Here is a 24,124-nt window from a genome sequence, read left to right as displayed (position 1 = left end):
TGTCACTCCGTGAGCCACTTAGGAAGTCAATGACCACAAACTCCACTTCTAGAGGGAAGTCTAAAAATTAGTGCAATTACATGTCACAGGTGTCAGGAAGGAAGTCTACTTGGGGGTGTCTTGGGGGCACCAGGAGAGTGGTCAATTCGACTGGGTACAACAGGAAAGGCAACAGAGAAGGGGGTGTCTTAAACCCTGAGTGGTGCCCACCAGCCTAACAGAGAAGAGGGACAGAATTTCTATAGCATCACAAATGTCCTGACACCTCTGTGAGCTGAGGACCTCTGGGCAAGCACAGCTCTCAGAACAGGCATCCACAGCTGGAAAGCCAGTGCAGGCAACAGAAATTAACCAACCCGACAAAGGTTTATAAACTGCCACTGGAAGGATCCACTAACTCACAAATCAAGTTCACGATGCCACTAGCTGGGTATTTTTTAATAAAAAACAAACAGCTTCAAGATCACAATTAAGAGGTACCCCACTATGGGTTTCCCTGGTGGCACAGTGGTTAAGAATCCACCTGCCAATGCAAGGGACACGGGTTCGAGCCCTGGTCCGGGAAGATCCCACATGCCACGGAGCAACTAAGCCCGTGTGCCACAACTACTGAGCCTGCGCTCTAGAGCCCGTGAGCCACAATTACTAAAGCCCGCGTGCCTAGAGCCCGTGCTCCGCAACAAGAGAAGCCACCGCAATGAGAAGCCCACGCACCGCAATGAAGAGTAGCCCCCGCTCGCTGCAGCTAGAGAAAGCCCACTCACAGCAATGAAGACCCAACGCAGCTAAAAATAAATTAAAAATTTTTAAAAAATGAATAAAATCTATCTTTAAAAAAAACAGAGATACCCCACTAAATTCAGTCTAGGCAGCACTTTCTAGACTTTTTAAAAAATGTTATAAATTCTATGAAGTAATTTTTTTTTTTTCTGTACCAGACTCAAAGGCAGGGAATACAAAGATATATAAGCCCTGTCTTCAAGGAGCCTAAGACATGGAGTCATTTATAGTCTTGGGGGTTGAGAAGGGTAACAATCAAATGCAGACTCCTTACCCTCACCTGCTTCCAGGCCAGAAGATGGTAACCTGGCCCCATGGTGAGGTACTCTCAGTTAAGACTCAGGCATACACAGAATATCTCGTTTTTTCCTACCTGCAACACTAGTGTTAGGGGAGACCCAACAAAACCATAAGAAGGGGCAACTTCCAGGGACTCCTAATCCCCTGAGCCCACATGCACTTGGGTTTGCTTCCCACAAAACAAACCCCTTAAACAAGAGTGGATTCCACTACGGAAATTAAGATCTCATCCCCTTCCTCAAAAGGGAGGGCAAAATTGCATGCAAGGCAAAGGCACTGAGCAGTGATGCCTGGCCACAGCAGCTTCTGGTGGGGACAGTGGGTAAGTCTGCTGAGCCTGCATCAGGGTGCCGAGTAAAGGAAGCACAGTGTCCACTTTGGACTTGGGACAGGATGTGACTCTTCCTGTAAAGAAGGGGGTTTGAATGCCCCTCCCAGAACCCTAGGCATCCGCAGGACAGTGATCCAAGTCGGAGAACCTGAGTTAGAGAGACAGAGAGCTGTAGCAGCATACGACCATCCTCCTTAATAACTAAAACAGCCGGCTGCACTTTGCAGAGCAGGCTTGCGGGGAGTGGGAGTAGTCAGTTAATCAGTCAAGAATCAGTTCCTTGTAAAGCAACTGTACTCCACGGAAAATTGAAAAAAAAAAAAAAAAAAAAAAAAAGAACCAGTTCCTAAACGTTTGATATTTTTCAGATGCCCTTTCATTTGTGACTCCCAATGGTTTTGCATCTGTAATGTTCAAAGTGTTTATATAAACTGATAAAAGTCTAAACTCATAATACACAAGTAGGCAAAAGACATGAATACACTTCACAAAACACGAAATACAAATAACCAATTTGTAAGAATGTCAATCTCACTTGGAATTAAAGTTATAAGATACCATTTCCCGGCTATTAAATTAGCAAAGTTGAAAAACAGCGAACACACACCAGGGTGGTAATAAGGCTACCATACTGTGGCTAGAAGTTTTTAAAAAAACAAAAAATACCTTTCTGGGAAATAACGTGGCAATAGGGAGCAAGCATCTTGAAGTTGCTCAACTTTTTGAGAAAAAAATTCTCTCTCTAGCCCAAGCCAGTGGAGTGAAATACAGAGTAAGGCTGCTGTGAAGGCCCTTGCTGCCAGGGTATTTATCATGACCACACAGTGGAAACCCTGTGGAGGTGCAAAGTACGAGGCATGACTGAGCAAATCCCCAGACTTGTCACCTCTCTGCTCAAAACCTCCACTCGGAGCCAAAGGCAGTGGCTGGTGGGGCCTCTGGGACCCCTCCTCCCTCTACCCCTCCAGTCACTCGGCCTCCCTGCACCTCTCCCTGGTCCTGGGATACCCCTCACCTCCCTCCTGTTTCCACTCACCCTTCATCTTCTCACTGAGACCTTCCTGGACCTCCCATTTTACTTTTCTACAACCGACATATATATTTTCTTCTCCCTCTTCTAGAACGTAAGCTCCCTGAGGGTAAAGATTTTTTGTTTTGCATCACTGCTTAAGAGCCCAGCATTGTCCCTGACACAGAAAAGGCCCTCCATCGACATTTGTTGAATGAATGAACAAATGAATGAATGAATGAATAGGACACTGGAGGACACTAACCACAGGTGGGCGAGCGGGCAGAGAACATAAGAGCACTTGGGCTCCTCCAGGACCGCACCCAGGTCTGGAACAGAGCACAGCTGTGCTCACCAAATAGACAATTAGAACATAATTAAAAATGATGTTCACAAGTTTTTAATGACTTGGGGCCAGTGTCCCCACCCCCAGCTGCCCCATTTGTGAAGATCAAAATATCTCAGCCGGGCTTCCCTGGTGGCGCAGTGGTTGAGAGTTTGCCTGCCGATGCAGGGGACACGGGTTCGTGCCCCGGTCCGGGAGGATCCCACATGCCGCGGAGAGGCTGGGCCCGTGAGCCATGGCCGCTGAGCCTGCGTGTCCGGAGCCTGTGCTCCGCAACGGGAGAGGCCACAACAGTGAGAGGCCCACGTACTGCAAAAAAAAAAAAAAAATCCCAGCCTCCTGCTGGCCTTGAGCTCAGTGTCCTCCCAGCACCAAGGAAGACAAGGCAGCTTCTTCTCTGGGTCTCGCCTACTTACGTCTCTCCTCCTTCCACAGAAACACCCAAGCCCTGGGGGTGTTGCTTACTGAATTCTAACTCCTACCAAAGAAGCAGTTTCACTCCAGAAAAAAGGGGGGCCAAGGACAGGCAAAGAGAGTGGTGTGTGTACAGTTAACAGCCCATGTACCACCCATCCCCAGGGCCCACCTGATTCCCCACACACCCTCAGAGTGTAACCCTCCCCAGAGGGCTCTCCTGCCCTGGTCCCGAGAACGGCAGATCCTTTCCCCAGGCATCTCTGTTTGGAGTAAGGCTGCCCATCTCATAGGCATCTATATGGCCTGAAATGCTGGGTCCAAAAGAAGGGTTCCAAGGCCACAACTGGGCCCCTGGGGGAAAAACCACGACGCTAGATTAACAATGCCTGGGACTTCCCTGGCGGTCCAGTGGTTAAGACTTTGCCTTCCAATGCAGAGGGTGTGGGTTCGATCCCTGGTTGGGGAGCTAAGATCCCACATGGCTTGTGGCCAAAAAACCAAAACATAAAACAGAAGCAATATTGTAACAAATTCAATAAGGACTTTAAAAATGGCCCACATCAAAACAATCTTTAAAAAACCAAGCCAAACCAAAAAAGCAGTGTCGCTGTGGGTGTGGGAAGAAGCCATTCCTAGACCACAGCTACCTGTGAAGCTGTTCACATCCTGATTTTACTCAGAACCTGCCTGTCCCCTGGCCCCAGTCCGGGGACGCAGTCACTGAGCAGTATTCAGACGGTGGAATGAATGATGCCGAAGGAACTCCACGTGATAGAAACTAGAACCCTGGGGGTCACCACCTCCCAAGACCATTGGGTTTAGCTACTGCACCCGCCGCCCCCTCCATCCTAAGGACAGATGCTAAATCTTCGAGCCCACCCCCAAGCTCTAGCGCCCAAAGCCATCAAGCTTTCCCTGCCTCAAGATCTTCAAAGGAAAAATCCTTCTCAGGTGCCTTCATCTGGTTAAATCCCACCACTCACCCACGTCAAGTCCCAACCCCGTGAAGTCTAGACATTCTAGAATCAAGTATCACACAAGAAACCCCAAGGATCTATTCTAACCCCTGCCGCGGTGTGGATGCTTCTTGCCCCTGGCCTCCATCTTTGGGGGCAGGGAGCCCGTACCTTTCCCAGAGCACCCACTGCATCCCCTGAGGTTCTGTATGTTATCCACAGTCAGCCTGCCCGCAGGGTCTCCCTTCCGGGCCTGGTTCTGCACGTCAGAGTCAGTCAGAGTCGAGACCTTGCCCCACGTGATAACCCTTCAAAGGTCTGGGGCCTTTCACCTGGGCTGGGCCTGGTCCCCAGGGCACCCCAACCAGAACAACTGGCAACATCTCCCCCACCCCACCCCCAAGAGGGCTCCTTCCAGGTGATCCATTCCACTGCCTTTTATAGTCTACAGCAGTCAACTTCACTTCACTAAAATAAACAAAACCCATTCAGGGCCTCATCCAGTTTCCTGGCTCAGCAGAGCGGCCGTCCTGGCATGATCTTGGCGCTCAGCTTTTTTTTGTTTTCTTTTTTTAAATTTATTGGAGTGTAGTTGACGTACAATGTTGCGTTAGTTTCAGGTGTACCCCAAAGTGATTCCGTTATACATGTACATATATTCATTCTCTTTCAGATTCTTTTCCTATATAGGTTATCATTTCAGCTTGAAACGGGAGCGAGGATCTCAGAGGGAAGGCTTGGCCTGAAGGCAGCGAGAAGGTAGGGAATGTCTCATTTTAAGGAGGCTTTAGAAATCTTTTGAGAAGCGAGGCTGGTGCCGAAGGAGCTAGAAAACTCTGGCCAGCTAGGTTAGGTGACTCCCCAGAGATCAGAGGGGGGTCGTGAGCGTTCACACCCATGTCAGTCTTTGCTCCTTACCCCTCTGTTGAGACAACACAGCCAGCTTGATCTGCCACTTCAGAGCTGAGGAAAATCAGACATGAAATCTCTGTCCTGGGCCCCTGCAGAGGAGGCAGCAAAGCCTTGGGGTGATGGGAGAGCTTCAGACCTCAGCTCCAGAGCCCAAACCCCCGGGGGTTACTGGCTCTGCCATATGGAAGCAGTCTGGCCCAGAGCCGGTACTACACACTTCCATTCCATCAACTTCTTCGAGCCTCAGTTTCCTTGACTGTAGAATGTGGCTGGTGACATGACAAGCCTGTTAAAGTATCCTGTCTAGTCAGCCACAGATCTGGAACTCAGCAAGTGCTATTCTCGCCCATCTTCTCCTTTCTTCCTCCCCTTTGGTATTCAGAGTCTTTACAAATATATTTTTTTAGGTAGTTGTTAAATGTTCCTTTCTAAAAATCTGGATTTCTGGCTTCTTTTGAAAAATTGGAAGATCTAGCAATGCTTGAAGAGTATTCCCACACAGCAACAACTGACCAGATCTACATGGCAGCTGCCCTGCTTAGAAGGGCATGTTCTCCCCTCTTCTCCCCACTCATCCCTATCGCTCACCCCAGCCCACATCATACGTCCTCTACTTCCCTGTTCCACTGAGCATCTGAGCTTGCACCAGACGACCTGAGTGGCAATTTCTTTGGCTTCCCATACCTGCTTGGTTGAAACTTTTTCTGCCAAGTCTTTTATTTTTTTATTTATTTATTTATTTTTTGCGGTACGCGGGCCTCTCACTGTTGTGGCCTCTCCCGTTGCGGAGCACGGGCTCCGGACGCACAGGCTCAGCGGCCACGGCTCACGGGCCCAGCCGCTCCGCGGCATGTGGGATCTTCCCGGACCGGGGCACGAACCCGTGTCCCCTGCATCGGCAGGCAGACTCTCAACCACTGCGCCACCAGGGAAGCCCATTCTGCCAAGTCTTGATTCCTCCCTAAGAGAACAAACTATTCTTTTCTTCTTAAGAGGCAGCGATTATTTTCCCACTCACAGAGCGAAGTATCCTGCTACGCACAAGCCCTTCGAACGTTTACTGAGCACTGACTGTGCGCATCACGCTGCTAGGAGCTGGGGCCACAAGGATGTAGAAGACGTGATCCCTGCCTCACAGCTGAGGGGTGGGATGCATAAGGCACCACCTGTGATGGCCTCAAGTACTAGCCTGAGTCCCTGGTAAGGCAGGGGTCAGCAAGCTTTTCCTGTAAAGGGCCTGATAGGAAATATTTTCGGCTTTGCAGGCCATATGGTCTCTGTCGCAACTATTCAATTCTGCCTGTAGCAGGAAAGCGGCCAATGATATGTAAACAAATGGGTATGGCCGTGTTCCCCTAGTTACAAAAACCCAGGTCAGCCAGGTTGGACCCCGTGGACTGTAGTCTGCCAACCGCTGTGCTCCAATTTCTCAGTTTGGTGTTGACATATCAAATCCCTCAATTGCTAGAAAAAAAGAGGAGGACTTTAAAGTCATCAACCGGAGAAGAGATCAGCTCCTGTGGATTTACTGAAGCAAGACCCTCCAACCTCTGCAAGGAAAGGCCACCCTCTGGGGTATTTCTCTGGAGTCACTCAGACCTGAATTTGAGTTCTGGCTTTACCACTTGCTGATGATGGGACTTGGGACAAGTTAATCTCGTCAGGCATGTATTTTCCTTTTGTAAAATGGGGATAATAATTAGAGCCACCTCGTAGGGCTGGTGAGGGTGAAGTGAGATCACTGGTGCAAAGGGCTTCAGCACAGTACGTGCTGCAGAGCAAGTGATCAGTAATCACAGCCAGGCTTGTATCTACAGTGAAGAAGTGAATGAATGGAGATGGTGTCTCACTCACCTTCTGATCTCTGGCACCATACAGCAGATGCCCAATGCATTGCAGAATCCCTAGGACACAGTTCTGACGGGGCCTAGTTATGGTATTTTATTCTCATCACCTCACGACCCTCCCTAAATCCTTCAGAACCATTACAGTGCACACAAGAAATTGTGCAACCTCCTTTTAACCATTAAGAACATGCTAATAATGGTTTAGACTGAGCTTTAAACAATTTTTTTAAATTGAAGTAAAGTTGATTTACAATCTTGGGTTAGCTTCAGGTGTATAAACAATTTTTTTGTAAGTAAAGGGCAAAGAGTCAAGAAGCTGCTCTGCCGGGAAATGATATTAGACATGTTCCTAAAGGCATGTGGACAGCCATCCTGCAGGGGGCTGCCTCCACCCAGCCAGTGTCTGCACACTCTCCCCAGACCACAGAACTCTCTGCTTGGGACAGCGCGATGCAGCCAGGCCTGTGGAAGAGGGAGGTGGCATTCCACACAGGTATATCCCACAGCGCTAGGATTCCGCGGAGGGGTTGCCAAGGTGCTGAGATTGGATGGAAAGTGCTGTTTTTACATGAAGGATCCATGGGGTCGACCAGACGGAGGTGCTGGGAGCCCTACTTCCAAATGCCCCCAGGGATGTCTAGAAGTGGGTGGGACATAAGAGTGGGTCTAGGAGTCAGGCTGGAAAAGGCCAAAAGAACCAGGAAGTTGTGGGGTGGGGAGAATCCCACTCCGGGGGGCAGCCAGGGGCAGGCCTTACTCACCTTCAGCTCCTATGGACACCAGCTTGACCCCCTTGCTGGCTATGAAGTCCAGGGCCTTGTTGACATTGGAGATCTTGTGCACCCTCATTTTGCCTCTCTCCGGCTTGGCCAAGCGTTCACCTGAACACAGACCGAGAGGGAGGGACAGGAAGTGAGATGCTATTCTCCGACTTCTCAGGTCTAAACTGCTTGCAGCCACTCAACAAGTCTGTATCAAGCCCCTAACATATGCCAAAGACTTGGCTGTGTGCTGGGAATGCGGGGGTGCACAGAACAGTTTGCTGCCTTCATACACTTATGGTCCAGGAGGAGAGACAGATCTTCATCAGAGAAACACATAAATGAACAAGCAGCCAGAGGGTAAATGCTTAAAATAAATGCTTTAAAAGAGACACAGCAGAGGAGGGCAGGCAGGAGGGCGAAAGAGTTGTTAGGTGGTCAGGGGAGGCCTCTGAGTTGGGAGGCAGCCAGGCCCAGACTGCAGGGAATGGTGACCAAGGCAGAAGGAACAGTACATGCAAAGGCCCCGAACTCCTAGCCTAGATTGTTCTGGCCTGGGGGAGTGCTTGGGTCACTCTAGAGTATTCTGGAAGAGTTCCCTGTGCTCTGCCAGTCCTCTCTCATTTGAGCACCGCTGCTCTTGTCCGGTTACTGCCTCCCAGGGGTACCCTCGGCTCAGCTCTGAGTCAATCCCCCACCGTCACTCCACAGCCACTCCCCCACCCCACCCCACCCCTCCAGCTTCCACAGGGGAGCCCCTGCTGCTCCGGCTTTTCGGTCAGAAGCTGCCGGGAAACAGGTGTTGAGGAGCAGGTTCTCTAAACACCCTGTTAAGAGCATAGACCAGAGGTGTCCAGGGACCTCCTGAAACCATCTGAAAAATGCATATGTACAACATGTGTGCCCATATCTGGGGAAGGGGCGCACAGCGTTCAGAGTCTCTAAGAGGTCAGGGACCCTAAAAGGCTGAGAACCACCATCCTAGGACCTGAAATTCAGGACCTTGCACCTGCCACGGTCTCCAGCCCAGCCCAGCAGTGCCCTCCCCGCTCCCTTCCGAGCACATCGACAGTCTGGCTGAGAGATCTCGAGGGGCAGGGTGGCCCTGATGCTGGGCCATGCCCACCCTGTCAGAGCGGCATTTCTCTGGGGGGCCTCCCAACTCCCCAGGGGGCCCCCCAGCTTCTAGAGAACAGAATTCCTGCCACAGATGTCATTTGGCCGAGCAGCTCCCAGGGAAGCACAGCTGGGTTTTTATTATTAACTCAAGACTTTCCGCTCACGGCTTTCCCAAGGCTGTGGCCATTGCCCCCGTCTCTGGCAAGGAACCCTACCGCCCTCCTGAGCAGATGAGATGCCGCAGGGCTCCCCTCCGATAGGATGGATGGAGGCAGCACCTCGTGCCCCCTAGAGCCCCAGCCCTTAGGTCCTGCTAAGCCTGAGTTCGCCAGCCAGCCCACCAGCCACGTACACTGGCTGGAACGGGGCTTCTCCAAGACAGTGGAGGCAGCAAGGATAGTGGTTCTGGGACTTCAATCAGCACAGAACCACCAGGAGGACCTGCTAACCGCAGACATCCAGTCCCCTTCCCCTGCTTCCTGAGTTTCTGATTTAGGAGGTCTGGGGTGTGGGCTGGGAACCTGCATGTGGCCAAGCAGTCCTGCTGATTCTGCTGGGTGGTCCAGGGACCACACTCAGAGGACCTCTGCAGGGAGCACCCTCTTCCTTTCTCCTGTTATCCTACCCATCTCCAGAAACGCTCAAGGAGGAAAAGGCAACATCTCGGTGACTCAATCTCTCCCCGCCCCACATGTGTGCACAGGCCGGCCCGTTCAGTGAGAGCATCTGGTGGGTATGCAGAAAAGCCCAGCGGGCAGTCAGCCGCTCTAATATTTGTTGAGCATCACCTACGTGCCAAGTACAGGTCTAAGCACTTGGGATACAGATGAGACTGTCCCCACCCTAAGGGGCTCAGTGCGCAGTGGGGAGAAAACACATGAGCCAAAAATGATCCTGCTGCATGGCAAATGACACACTAGAGGAATCAACAGCCTGTTCTAGGAGCCCAGAGGAGGGCAGCCACTCAAAGCACGAGTGGGGGTGGGGGGTGGGGGGCGGTGGTAGTCAGGGAAGCCTTCCTGGAGGAAACGCCTAAGCTGAGTTTTGAAGAATGAAAAAGAACAATGCCAGGTTTGTTTAAACTAAGAAATGTTGGAAGAGAGGTCGGGAAAGACACTCTAAAAAGCAGAGGAGAACATATGGCAGTTCCTAAAAAAATTAAATATAGAATTACTCAAGGACCCAGCAATTCCACTTCTGGGTACATACGCAAGAGAACTGAAAGCACAGACTTGAACAGATATCTGTACACCATGTTCTTAGCGGCATTATTCACAATAGCCAAAAGGTGGGAACGACTCAAGTGTGAATTGACAGATGACTGAATAAACAAAATGTGGGATATGTATACACGACGGAATATTATTTGGCCTTAAAAAGGAAGGAAATTCTCATACATGCTACTTCATGGAGGAACTATGAGGACATTATGCTAAATGAAATAAGCCAGTCACAAAAGGACACATACTATGATTCCACTAATACGAGGAACCTAGAACAGAATCTGCGAATCAAGTTCACAGAGACAGAAAGCAGGATGGTGGTGGGCAGGGCTGTGGCAGGGAGAAGGGAACGGGCAGCTGGCATTGAATGGTATGGGGCCACAGTGTGGAATGCTGAAAAAGTCTGGAGATGGGTGGTGGTGACGGTTGCCCAACAATGTGAATGTACTTAATGCCTCTGTGTACATTTTAAAACGATCAAAATTGTAAATTTTATGTTACGTATATCTTACCACACACACACACACGCCCCACCCCACCCCACAGATTTCACCTGCAATGAAAATATTTTCAAGTATTGGGGAGTGGGGGAAGGCAGTCGGAGCTTGTGCAAAAGCACAGAAAACAGAGAGCGTGCCGTCTGGGGAGGACTGCGTGTGCCCCCAGTGTGGCAGAGGGTCTGAAGTCTGACACATTGTGGGGAATAGTTAGTTGAAAACACAGCAGGTGCCAGCTCATGAAGGATCCTGCTAGCTATGCTAAGGAATGTGGGCTGCAGGCGCAAAGCCCCAGAGAGGCAATGAAAAGTTTCAAGCAGGGAACAGCGTGACCATATTTGGGCCGTTGGACGGACCCTCTGGCTGCGTGTGGGTAACGGAGGGCGGTGGGAAGGGAGAAGCTGGGAGGAGGGGTCAAAGGCCTCTGGACATTATCTAGGTGACAGCTGACGCAGGCGCACTGACACCGTGAGGTAGCAGAGGTAAAAGAAGGATAATAGAAGGAAACAGAATGAATGAAACTTGAATGCCAAAGAGCAAAGGCATTGAACCCTGGGGCACATGTGGGGGAAGATGCCCAGTGCGACGCAGTATTTAAAAGGAGGCTCCAGGGAGAAGGCTGGCCTGAGACTAGCCTAGGACCGGCGGCAAGGTGGAAGGTAAAGTGGAGAAAGCAGCCAAGACCCTCCAGTGCATAAGCTAGAATCTCGGGCCCTCCAACCTTTAAGGGATGGTGGAGGACAGGCATTCATAAGAAAGAGGAGATATGCATTGGCGAGGAGCTGTCCCTCCGGATATCTGGACACCCAAATTCCAAGCTGGGGGCTGGATAAGGGACTGGAATCACCTGGATACAGGTAGCAGTGGAGCCAGTGTTTGGAGATGGTCAGCCATGGTTGCTTTCTTGACCACAGAGTCCCAGCATTTGGAGAAGAGACCTCAGAGACCATCCTTCAAACCCCTCTTTATGCAAATGAGGATGCTGAGGCAGAAAGGCGGTGACTTGTCCGAGGGCACACAGGTAGTTGGCAGCAGGGCCAGGATCAAACTCAGTCTCCTTGTCTGAATTCACACGTCACCCCCAACTTTTTTCAAGACACCCAAAGCTACCATAGCCAAGGACAGAGCAGACGCAGAGGTGTCAGGGCAGCATTCCCAAAGTGGCAGAACCCAGGGGGTGGTGCCTGATCCTGGGCCACGGAGGCCCCACGCCTCTGGCATCACCGCACCCCTGCTCTGGCTCTCCCAAGGCCAGTGGTCCAGCTCACCTGAGATGACCTCCAGCAGTAGCATTAGCTTCAGGCCATCCCGGAAGTCCTCCTCGATGTTCTCGATCTGCGTCCCTGCCTTCCGGAGGTGGGAGTTGCACCATGCTGTAAACGTCTGCGCAAAGGAAAGAAGAGCAAGTGGTCAGTCTCTCCCACAAGCCACATGGTCTCTGAGGCCCTTAGGACCCGTCTGTCTCACGCCCTTTTTCCAGTTGTTCTGTATAAGGTGTTGGGCAGGCTGGTGTTGTCATCCTTGTTGGTCAAGACATCTAACCATAAAGGGTGAGAAACCCACACAGCAGAGCCCATAAAACCTCTCAGCGTGGTTGTTCCGCAGTCTCCTTCACCTCATCGCAGGGCAACAGCTGAGGGGCCGCCCTGCAGGGCCAGTGGCGTGGGTGGGCACCTTCCTTTAACAGCTCCCCTCCCAACCTTCTTCCCAAAACATCATCCCCACCCACACTGAGAAGTGGCACAATTCCATTCTTAGCAGTTCACCTCTTAGATTATAAGGTGTAGTTTCGATCTTCACAGTTACAAGGTCGAGGACCCCAGGGGTAAAGTATTAAGCCTCATTAACATCTTACGGTAAATAAGTTTATTAAATCCTTGTCCATCTGGCAGCTGGCTAAAGGAAAATTAATCAGTTTTGTTGGGGACAGAGTTCAGAGGGGCAGTGTCAGAATAAAGAGAGAGAAGTAAGTACCCCCATGGTGTATGTGTGTGTATTTGGGGTGGGAGGTGGAGGCATCTTAAGGTGCAAAAGTGAGAGCAAGAATTTCAACAAGGGACTGTCAGAAGACTAAATGAAAGACCAGCAGCGCTGTAATTTTCTGATCTGTGGGGAGAGAGCAGCCACCTTGAAGCTTCTGTATTAAGCCGACAGGCCAAGCTATCCTGAGCCAACAGCACCCTCTGGTGGCTCACACAAGGAACAGCGTGACTCAACAAACCTGAGAAATAAACAGCATGCACTTCCATTTCGCTCGCCCATCCAAACAGAACTTGGGCAAGTGTCTCTCCCCAGCTGTCACAGAGAGAAGAGCTCTCTTACTTTAGATCCAATCTATTCCTTGGCAACTCAAGACTCCTCTGCACCAAATGGTACTCTCAGCTACATGGGGGCTCAAAAGCCAAACTTCAGTCCCCCACAGCAGGGCCAGCCAGCTCTCTCCCCACCTGTCCTGCAAAGTGGCAATGGTGACAGTGTTATTTCTCGTAACAGCAAGCAACCACCCTGGAAATACTCCCCCTCTTCGGAAAGGTCACCAGACTCGTGACCCGACCACCACGTCCTCTTGCCCTGGGGAACTCCAAAGTGAAGTGGCAATACACGGGCAGGAGAAGTGCGCAGTGCCACGGCAGTGAGTACTGGGGAGAAGAGATGGCCACGTAGGCTTATAAACCAACAGTTGACGAGCCTGTGGGCAAGAAGGCGAGCCAGCAGCCCACACGAGGTGGGGACAGGGGGCCGCACTATGACACCCCTCCAACACTGGGCCTCATTCTTAAATCATACCTCACTAGAAACTCAGCAACACAGGGTACTTCTCTCTCCCTGCAAACACAGCTCCACTCTAGGCCAGCCCACACCCATGATAGACAAGAGGGACGTGCGTGTGCTGTCCCAAAGCTTTCGTAAGCTTGGCACACAGCTTGGGGGTGGGCAGGGGACATACACTGATCCCTCAGCCTGGAGTGTCCTTTATGTCATGCTTGGCTAACTCACACTCTTCTTCTAAGACTGGGCTAAGATATCACCTCCTCCAGAAAGCTTTCCTGATAGCCACCCGCCACACTGGGCTGATGTGTGAGCCCACGGCACCCTGCAACCCCTCTTTATCATTGCCCGTATCCCACTGCATGGTGGCCACCGGTCAGCTTCACACCTGGACTCACCCTAAAGTCTCGGGGCACAGAGTCACAGATGCAGCAGTGAACAAAATAACACAATTCCTTGCCCTGTGCAACGGACATTCTAGTGGATGTAAAAGTGAGAACGGATGCAAAGTGGGAGCGTCCTGGACGATCCAACCACACCTGGATGGTATCAGTGCAGGAGGGTGATGGGCCAAACAGCGCTCTCAGAGACCCTCTGGAAGAGGAAGACAGCTCAGAGGAAAGAGGATGAAGCAGGGCAAGAGAGAGTATCTACCAGGTCCCCTTCCTCTCGTGTTGGCATTGCAAACCTAGCAGGGGATGAGAGCCTACTTAGTTTTTATTTTCACTGTGCTGTCAATTTTTTGATGTAAAAAATATTAAAGAATTTTTAAATCTTTAAAATAAATATGAATTTGTTTGTAGTTCGTTATTCTCTCCCAGCTGCATGTGCCTGTATGTGCACTTCTACCCGGGTGTCAACACACTGTACGTTGATGGAGGGGGGTGGTCATTTACCACCATCTTGCATTTCCACAGCACGTTACTCTCATCTCCCTCCCAGGCCCACACTCAGCTTCTGCCTGGGGTTTTCTGCTGACTTGGCAGGAAGTGGGTCACCCCAGCAGCTCAAAGGGATAGTTTTCAGGTCCAGTGGGGCCGGGGTCCTGGTGGGAATCCCCAGACCCCCGCAGCTGGAGGGGCTGTGAAATCTGTTTACCACCCAGTCGTGGAGAGGGGATGGGGTGAGAGAAAGGAGGAAGAGGCCACGTGGGTAAAAAGGTACCACTTTTGCAAGAGGAAAAGTGCTGTTGAAAGCAGCCAGCCCCATTTCCTGGAGAAGCCAGTCCCAGAGCCCTGGAGGCTGACACCACCTGTGTTTGCTCAGACACCCACACAAAGCCCTGCCTCTGAGGCCTCAGGGGCTGCACTTGGTTAAAACCCCAAGCTCCCTTCCCGGCCCCTACAGGTGGCTGCTATGAAGGGGCCTCTGCCACCTCCCCAGCAAGCAGCTCGAAGCTCAGGTCATGGAGGAAAGGGTAACTCAGTGATTAAGAACATGCACTTGCGGGGGCACCAGATCCGGTTCAGCGCTCAGACCCACTCTTTACCAGTCTGCAGGTGAGACCTGCAGACTCACCTCCCTAAACCTTGGGTCCCTTAGCAGCAAAACAGGGATAGTAACAGCACGCTATAAAAGTCAGGCAGATTAACTAGAAAATATTTATAAAGTGCCTACCACGTAACACGAGCTCCATAAATGGTAGGAGGGAGGAGAAAAGCTAGCTCCCCTGGAAGCTCCGGGGGAAGGGGCTCAGAGGACTCGGCCCCCCATGCTCCCAGCCCACACCCTTCCCCCGGCCTCCAGCCACTAAACTCCGTCCTGGGTTCCACCCTGGCAAGTGCTGCGCTGTGTCCCCAAGATCACAGCTTGTGTCTGGGGACTCTTTTTCTTTGAACAGGTGCTGATGTGTTATGCGGAGGGGGCTCAAGTTGCGGTATGGGGGCAGAAAGCTTGTGACTTTGACCGTGGCCTTGTGGATCCCCAGCAGAGGAGGCTGACGGGGCCTGAGAGGGGAGACAGCAGGGTCAGGAGCGAGGTCCTCCACGTACACCGCACAGCCACGCTCTCTCCTCCGGCACAGGCAGGCCCTAGACTTGAAGCCTGAGCTCCCACATTATGACAGAGGGGGACACCTGCCCCTTAGCAGGAGGAAAAGCAAACAGCCACAAGGGATGCCCGTGGCTAGAGACCCTGGCCCGATGGCCTCCAGCCCAGATGCCCCAGCATGGGGGGCAGTGCTACCCCAGCAGGGTTACGGTCCAGCCTCATTCAAATGAAGGGCAGGTGGCATCTTGTTGCCTCACTCCCAACCAGGCCCTGCCCTATCCGACCTTCCGCTTGCCCCAAGAGCCCCGTCAGGGGATCCTAAGGAGATAGGAGGAACTGATGGGCCTTCCGTGGACCCACTCTCATTGCAGAATGAGCTCGGGTGTGCAGACAGGTCTCAGGAAAAAGGGCCTGGGCACCATGCTGGAAGTGCTCCCAGCGCTACAGTGAGGACTAGCTTAGCTCTCTTCTCAGCAGCCTCTCTCCGCACTTCACGTACCTCCAGCCTAGGAAGGCCCTGGACAGAGAGGGAGGGGCTGGCAGAGAACCCAGACTCCTGTTCAACTTCTCACTGACCTTGAAGCATCTACCCATGTTTAATCTGGCATAAAGGTGATTTTAAGGAGACACAGTTTAACTATCCAGTACTGTAGCCCAAGGTTACAAATGGGCCAGGCCAGGCTCCAACCCAACAGGGGGTGAGGGAGTACAGGACACTTGAGCTGGGCCAAGGCCCAAGGAGTTGATGGAGAGAGAAGCATCTCTGTCTACCTTCTCTGTGGGTCTCACAGTCCTGCTTTCACACAGAATCCTCTAAGGCTTTCCATTACCATTATATCTTTAACAAGTATCCTATCCATATGTTTCCTTTTTTTTTTTGGCTGCCGCAAGTGGCTTACAGGATCTTAGTTCCCCAACCAGAGATCAAAGCCAGGCCCCAGGCAGTGGAAGCGCTGAATCCTAACCACTGGACCACCAGGGAATTCCCTATATTTCCTTTAAAATGTGTTAAGAAGGCAAGTGGCTTTTGAGAACATGTTCTCCCTGCTCCCCAGCTCATATGCACTAGAGCGCGACTTCAGCCACACAGGCCTCTTTGAGCCTCAGTTTTCACACTGTAAACTAGAGACAACAGCACCTGCCACGCAGGACTGCAGTGAAGATTAAATAATAATATATTTTACCACAACCGAAAACACTAGGAAAAATGATAATGTTAACATATTAATATTGTTAATTTATATTAATAACGATAGTATAATATTAATGTGTTTGAAATACATTGTGTAAGAAGTATTCACTACCGTCATCATTATTATCTAAATTTTAGATTCTAAAAGGTGTCTGAATAATCGCACTCAGCTGGGATCTGGGGTACAGAGGATTACCCCATAAGCATGACGCAGGTGCTGAGCTTTTGAAGTCAAGTGGCATTCAGAGCCTTGACCTTGGTGGGAGGAGGGAGTGGTTAAAACACAAGATGCTGAGCACAGGAAGATCACAGGACTTGCTTAAGATCAGTCCACAGAGGGAATTCCCCGGCAGTCCAGTGGTTAGGACTCCGTGCTTTCACTGCTAAGGGCACGAGTTCAATCCCTGGCTGGGGAACTAAGATCCCACAAGCCTCAAGGTGGCCAAAATCGTTTTTTTTATTTTTTTAATTTAAAAATAAAAGTCACTCCACAGAGCAAGAATCCAAAAGCCTGAAAGGATTCAATCACTCTGAAGAAGACAAGGCAAACCCCAGTCCATCAGCTTCTAGCCAGGTGGTAACCTTGGGCAAGTGAGTCAACATGGCTCCGCCTCAAGGCACAGTCTGTAAAATGGGGTAATGACAGCATGGGGTTGGTGGAGAATTCAATAAGATAACCCACTTAAAACACGGAAAAGAAGGTCTGGAACACAGTGACTGCTCCATAATTACCTATCATTACTGGTACCACAATAATTAGAGATATTACAAGTTCATGCTGTCCAACACATGTCATCAAAGAATGTTAGAGCTGGAAGAGATGCTTGGCACACCTGAGCCAAAACCCTCAGTGAGCCAAAACCCTCACTTTACAACTGAGGACACATGGACCAGAGAGGGTGAGTGACTTTTCCCAGGCCACACAGCTGGGTATGTTCACAACCTGGCCTCCTTACTCCCAGTCCCATATACTTTTCTGCTCCACCAGGATGACGTGGATTTCAGGTGCAGGTGTGCGTGGGGTGCTGGAAGGGAACAGCAGAACCAAGGGCAGACAGGTGGGCTGAATCTTGTGGCATGTCGCTGAAAAACAGGTCACTGTGAAGTGAAAACACCACCCAGAGGGAACCTCGGTGACTCCGGTCAGCACTGGCACAGAGAGCCTTGAGCTGATGGACCATCAACTGGCATGGGATGGGCATGGGATGGGCAGCTTCTCTGGGGGCAGCGTGATGGAGAGAGGCAAAGGGAGCATAGCCCCGAGGCAGGTAGCTGGTTGTCCAGAGGTGGGAGATCGTTCTGGATGGTAAGCAGATCAGAAACATGTCTTTGAGGAGAATTCTGGGAACTGGGGCTCTTTGACCAGGAAGAGAGAAGAGTGGACTCAGGGACTCATCCTAAATATTTGAAAGATCCTCCCATGGACGAGCGAATAAACTTGTTGAGTGAAGCCCCAGGCAGAACAAGGCAGGTAGTAATGGTGAGGAACGTGGATTCTAGAGCAAGACTCACCTGGATCTAATCCCATCTCTGGCCCTGAGTAAACTTGGGCAAGTGATGTCACTTCTCCAACCCTCAATCTCCACATCTGTAAAATGGGTATAATAATAGAACCTGCCTCGAAGGGTGGTGTGGATCAGTGCAGCAACACATGGCAAGTGCTAAGTACAATCACCCACACATAAGGCTCAATAAATGGTAGCTACTATTATTAGGATCAAGGATAGGAAGCTGCAGGGAAGACTAGAGTTCAATGTAATAAAGAACAGACCAAACACTGGGCATACAGTGCTTTACCCACCAAAGGCATGTGTTTGGTGAGGGTGCTGGGAGAGGATTCAAGCTCCCCCTGGGGGCTGAGCTAAGTTATAATGCTGATTCTTCGAGAGCCCAAGGTAGCCCTTGAAAAGCTGGGTTAGAGATGTGTTTGAAGAGTTCAGTTAGACCAAGAGTCACACACTCAAATGTCCGAGCAGGGTTTCTCAACCTCAATACCATTGATACTTTGGGTTAGTTACTTCTTTGTTAAGGGTTTGAGGCCTGTCTTATGCATCACAGATAGGATGGTTAGCAGCATTCCTGGACCCTACCCACTAAATGCAGGTAACATCCTCCACCTCAAGTTGTGACAACCAAAAATCACCCCTGGTTGAGAATCTAGTCTGGAGAAGACAAGCACACATGCCATTAATAATAATCATAATAATAACAGCAGTTGCTCTTGCTAGACCCTCTTCTGAGTGCTTTACCCCCCGTAACTCCATCTTCAAAACAACATTACAAGGCAGGTGCTATTATTTTCCCCATTTTACAGATGAGAAAACTAAGCCACAAGAGGTTTAATAAAAGGCCAAAGGGGAAAGTGTACGGACAGTGGGACTGGCGAGCGCCCTTGCCTCCATGTGCGCTCATGGATTTCTCTTGAAACAGTGGCCCTCTCGGGCTTATCCTTTGGGTTTCCACTCAGGAGAGCAACATGGGCACAGAGAACCGGTCCCGAGCATACACGGTGATAATGGCAGGTAGGACACAATCTCGGTATCAGGGCAGGTGTGGTGAGGGGACGGGAGGCGTCTCTCCTTGGCTCATATGGGAACGTGCGTCCTCAGGTGCCAGACCTCCAATGAAGGGGAGCCAGAAATCTGGACTTTCATGTGAGTCTTCTCATTTGTAAATGCTGGTCCAACTTAAAAATAAGACATCCCACAGCCCCTCAAAAGATAGGGGCAGGATAAATCTGAATTAAGACTGACAGGGTCTCTGGTTCCACAGTGGGAACACGTGAAAACTTTCTAAGTCTCCTAACAAAAGAGTCACCACACAGGAACGAATGGTGTGTTAACGTGAGCAGACAGCTGTGCCCAGCACGGTTCACACTCCTCGCAGACCACCACCGGCGTCTGCCATCGGGGAATCTGCTAGCAAAAACTGAGAGAATGTTCCGTGAGGGGCCACAGGAGCTCTCCTTGTTTGGGCTGATCAAGGACCCACATCTGTCACCAGGGACGGCAACCAGATGTGCGTCCCCCCCCATACACACACACACGTGCACACACACCACCATGTTTTGTGAGTTCAAACGAAGGTACCAATTTTCATTTATTACATCTGCAAAAATAAGTTTCTGCTAATTCCCATCAAAGGGTGGGTACAGTGGCCAAGCCGCAACACGTCACAGCAGGCTGGCTGGTTCGGTACAACTCCAGTGGAAGGCAACTCGCCGAGGGGAGCTAAAACGGGCATAACCTTTAGCCCAATGCTGGGACACTATCCTGGGTAAATATCGCTCAAGAAGGAGAAGGGTCATGGGCACAAAGACATCCTCGCCAGCATTACTGGAGAGGAAACAATTAGAAATAGCCCCAAATTCTATTAATAAAGAATTAGTTAAATAAATTATGGTTCATCCACTTAATGGAACACTAGACGGCCAAAATGATGGGTTCTGAAACTATATATTATTATGGGAAAAGGCTGATATGTAATTACCAAGAACGCAGGATACAAAACTGTATGTACCACAGGCTTAAAACCATGTGAGCGATCACAGGAACGAGAGAAAACGATGGAAACAAAACCCATCCTGACGCAAGCAGTGCCTGTGCTCCTGTAACTGAATTGCAATGACTTTCTTTCCTTGCCCAGCCGGCTGCAAATGTGATTGGCAATCCCCATCTCCTCCCTGCCCTTCTCCCTGCTAGCACTCCTCGGTGACGCGTACTCCCCTCAGCGCACAATCCAGGCCATCCGCACCTGGCTGACCTCTCCATTGGTCCTGAGTAAACAAGACAACCCACCTGCAGCCAAAATGAGGCCGGCTCAGCGGGTGGAGGGAACAGCACTGCCACCTCGCTGGCCACCAGGCCCCAGGCTCGCGGGCCGACCACACCTCTCCCAGGCACATCCTCCTGCTCCCCTGGGATCCTGACACTCGACACCAGCCCCGGTTCACTCCAGGGGAGTTACTGTTCAGAGCACAGGGGTCAGGAAACCTGGGCTCTGCCCTGGCTCAGCCAGGCATGCGTGTGACCTCGTATGTATCAGCTCAACCCCTTCCAGCTGTGTAACCCCAAATGCGGCCCGGACCCTGCAGGTCAGAGCCCAGCAACTCGTCCCATCATAACGTGCAAAAGTAAAAGACACAGCCAAGTAGAGCACCCAGGGTCAATCTTCAGCTCCCATGTAGGGCTGATTGCGATGGATGGGCTCTGCTCCTTGTCAGAGGCCAATAAATCCCACAGGGGCAGTTTCACCTCAACGGCTCAACGCATGATCAGGGTTTCGGTCTCAAGACCGCCTGCCCCTCACCAAAAGACACCTGTTATTAGTTTGCTGGACAGTCCATAAAAGCTTTATGCCAGCATATCCCTGGAAGGACACACAGGACTTGGCACGGTGGCTGCCTCCAGGGAGGGGAGCTAGGAGGCTCCTGACAGGGGAGGGTGGGGTGTTTTCTTGTCACAGAATACCCTTCTGTTTCCTTGGAATTTTATACCATGTGCAGTCATTATCTGTTAAAACAAACAAACAAAAAGCCATGCAAATCTAAGAAAAGTCTGTGTATATGTTTATCTGCTGAGTCAGACCTCTGGATGAGATAGAGGGAACTTCCCATTTCTCTGGGATTACTTGGGATTGGGGGGTCAGGGCCCATGAATTCTCGGGGGGAAAAAACAAATGCTTTCAAATTTTAAAAGAATAGGAAGAGATGAAAAAGGAAAAATTCTTCCATCTATTTAAAAGAATTAGTAATAGAAGAATATATCATATAGAGAAAGGGTTGTGAAAAACTTTGAAGTGCCTTATCAGTGTAAACTATTATAAGCAAAGTCATAATTAGGGACCAGGACATGAAGATAAAGCAGCAATTACACCCACATGTCCACCCCAACAGACAGCAAACTGCTAACTGCGGGGGGACATGAAGGGCAGTAGCCCCTGGCCCAGTGGCCCAGAAAAACCCAAGCAAGTTTCTAAGCCTCTTGAAGGTGGTACAGGGCTTCTTGTACAAGCTGGCTTCTCATCGGATGACTTCCCCTCCCTGGAGTACAGCAACCAGGACCCTGGTCCTGGTCTAGGCTCATCAACTGAGAAATCAGTTCAGCGGCCCTGCGATCTCCACACCCTTCTGGGCGGGCGCCCTGCCATGGCTGTCAGTCACAGCCCACCCTCCTCTGCCACTCTTGGCCACCATGCGCAAGCGTCAGGCCAGGGCCCCTTGAGAGCTCAGGGCCAAGGTCTCTGCAGCATTTGCTGGCCCGGGGGAGGTCACTGTGGACCAGCCAGGGAGCACTCTCTCTCCCTCAGGCCACCGTGGAGTCCCTCTGACCCCCGCACGTGGCCAGCCTGGCCAGGGCGTGGGCACTGGGTGGTTTGTCTAAGCAAAGGCCTGCCAGCAGTGATCTCAGATGCCCAGTGTTCCGGTAACGTAAATAGAAGTATCTGGTTAACTTATCAAGGGCTGGCTGCCAGCCTTTCAAAGCAAGCAGTCAGCTGGTTCACTCACAGATGAAAAGCAGAGTCCTCAAGAACATCTCCACCCAGATCTGTTTACTTTCCACCCCTGGGAGTGGTGCTGAACCACCAGGCGGTTTCCTCTGCTCTGAAAGGGCACCTCTCTAACCGCTGGCCCCCAAAACCATGCGAATGTTGGGGCCCTGGAAACTCAGAGGCAGGTGGCTGGAGGCTCCCAAAAGAGCTGGACTTTGTAACTGTTAAGAGCTGGGCCCCCGGCCTACACCTCTCGTTAGCTCTGTCTCTTTGTACAGGATTCTCAATCTCAGCCTCAGGATGCCCATCTGTAAAATGGGGATAACAAGACCTATGACGGCACAGCATTGAAGAGGACCAAATCAGATCTCATGTACTTAGAGACGGGCTGGTGCTCTGTTCACAACAGATGCTTAAAAAACGTTAATCCAGCCGGCCTTTGTCACTCAGTGGCTGTGTGGCTTTCATGAACCTGTCTAGGCCTCAATTACTTCATCTGACAAATGGGGATACATAATATCACAAGTTTGTGGGGTTGTTGTCAGAATGAGGGCGATGGAAGCAAAATAGCCAGCCGTCAGAAAAGGGCAGGAGCCTCATAACTGTTCTCTGTCCTACTGCTCTCACTTTCTATTCCCTTTCTATTCAAAGTTAATCATTCACAGAGCTCTACAGGTGGGAAGAAAGAGGTCTGTTATTTCTCTCCTACTGACTGATGAGGAAACCCTGAGACCAGCCCCTGGCCAGGGTGAGAACAGGAGTGGGAGGAACAGGGGCCTGTGTTTCCGGTTCATGTCCACCTGCAGCCCATTTCAGGAGACACAGCACCAGATGCCCGGAGGGTCACCAAGGCCACAAGGCCAAAGCACAGGTGGCCAAACGGCTCATTCTAGGAGGTGATTTGACCAAATGACCACACCCTGGTGGGAGAGAGGAGAGCTGCCAGCCCCTCCGCGAGGCCCAGGCACCCCTTCTCACCAAGGCCCTTGGGAAGCACCCCAGTGCCTTCCCGCAGGTGCAGGCAGAACCTGGAGCTCCTGAGAGAATTCAGGGCTGTTTTAAAAGTCAGGTGGCACCAGACTCCAGTGAAGAAACAAGGACTGTCCTCTCAGCTCCTGGCCAAGGAGCATCAGCTGCCCCCGCCAGTCTGCCACCATCCACAGCCTGGCCTCTCCTGGGGACCGAAGAGCCACAGCCATGGTCCAGCCCGCGGCCGGCTCTGTCGCTATGGCCTTTGGGATCCTGGACTCGCTGAGCCTCAGTCTCCACATCAGTAAGACAAAGACAGAAAAGAGTGTCTACCCCGTGCGGCTATCCTGAGGGAGGGTTGTGTGAGCTAAAACAGAAGGCTTAGCCCAGTGCCACATGCAGACTAAGTGCTCACTGGATGTTAAAAACCAAAAATGTATCTACAGAGGCAGAAATAGAGTAGTGGTAGCTTAGGGCTGGCGGGGCGTGATAGCTAAGGGGGATGGGGTTTCTTTTAGAAGTGATGAAAATGATCTAAAATTGACTGCGGTAATGGCCGCATACGTCTGTGACTATGCTAAAAACTTTACATTGTACACTTTAAATGGGTGAATTGTACAGTACGTGAATTATATCTCAATAAAGCTATTATTAAAAAAAAAAACTAAAATATTCCAGAACCCCACTAAGTCTTTTATCAAGGGGTTTTTGTTTTGTTTTGTTTACCCATTTGGCCCACTGGCAAGAAACCAGGCTCAAAGGCAGGCCCCAGACCCTCGCTCTCTCCAGGTACTGAGGTAACTGAGACTAAGATTCCAAGGTGGGAGGTCTGGTCTCATCTTCGGGCATATGTAGCACTCGAGCCAGGCCTGAACTGTGTGGGCTTTAGGTGCCACTGGCCTTGTCGATGCCTCCCCAGGGAGTGGTTACTCTGAAGAGCAGGTCCCGCCCCAGGACATCTGCTTAACCATCAAAGGCCTGTTGGCTCCTCCTAGGCACACTTGACACTACTTAGGGAGGCCAGTGTGAGAACAGCCTGCTCCCCACTGCCGACCCCAAGCTTGTGCCTGCCTATGACACCTCCCCCACGTCTGGAGTCGGATCCTGGCCCTTGTGGGTCTGACAGCACAGAGGTCTTGTGGGCTGCAGCTCACAGGAATGGCCCACACATTCCTTCCCCAAAGAAGGAAAAGTCATTCACATGTGAGGTCATCTGG

General features: G+C 51.0%; 1 protein-coding gene across 6 annotated transcripts in view; it reads right to left on the bottom strand.

Annotated features, from left to right (window-relative positions):
* ACTN1 (actinin alpha 1) overlaps positions 1 to 24,124 on the bottom strand; it is a 95,188-nt gene that overhangs the window by 30,893 nt on the left and 40,171 nt on the right. For all 6 annotated transcript variants that reach the window (XM_067732419.1, XM_067732431.1, XM_067732422.1 and 3 more), the window contains exons 2-3: positions 11,767 to 11,881; positions 7,660 to 7,779 (exon numbers count right to left, since the gene is read on the bottom strand). In XM_067732419.1, coding sequence (XP_067588520.1) covers positions 7,660 to 7,779; positions 11,767 to 11,881 — 235 coding nt within the window. The remainder of the gene's footprint in view (positions 1 to 7,659; positions 7,780 to 11,766; positions 11,882 to 24,124) is intronic.

Source organism: Pseudorca crassidens, chromosome 1, assembly GCF_039906515.1.
Source record: "Pseudorca crassidens isolate mPseCra1 chromosome 1, mPseCra1.hap1, whole genome shotgun sequence".
In the NCBI taxonomy this organism is placed as follows: Eukaryota; Metazoa; Chordata; class Mammalia; order Artiodactyla; family Delphinidae; genus Pseudorca; species Pseudorca crassidens.
This window is presented reverse-complemented; position numbering and strand designations above follow the sequence as displayed.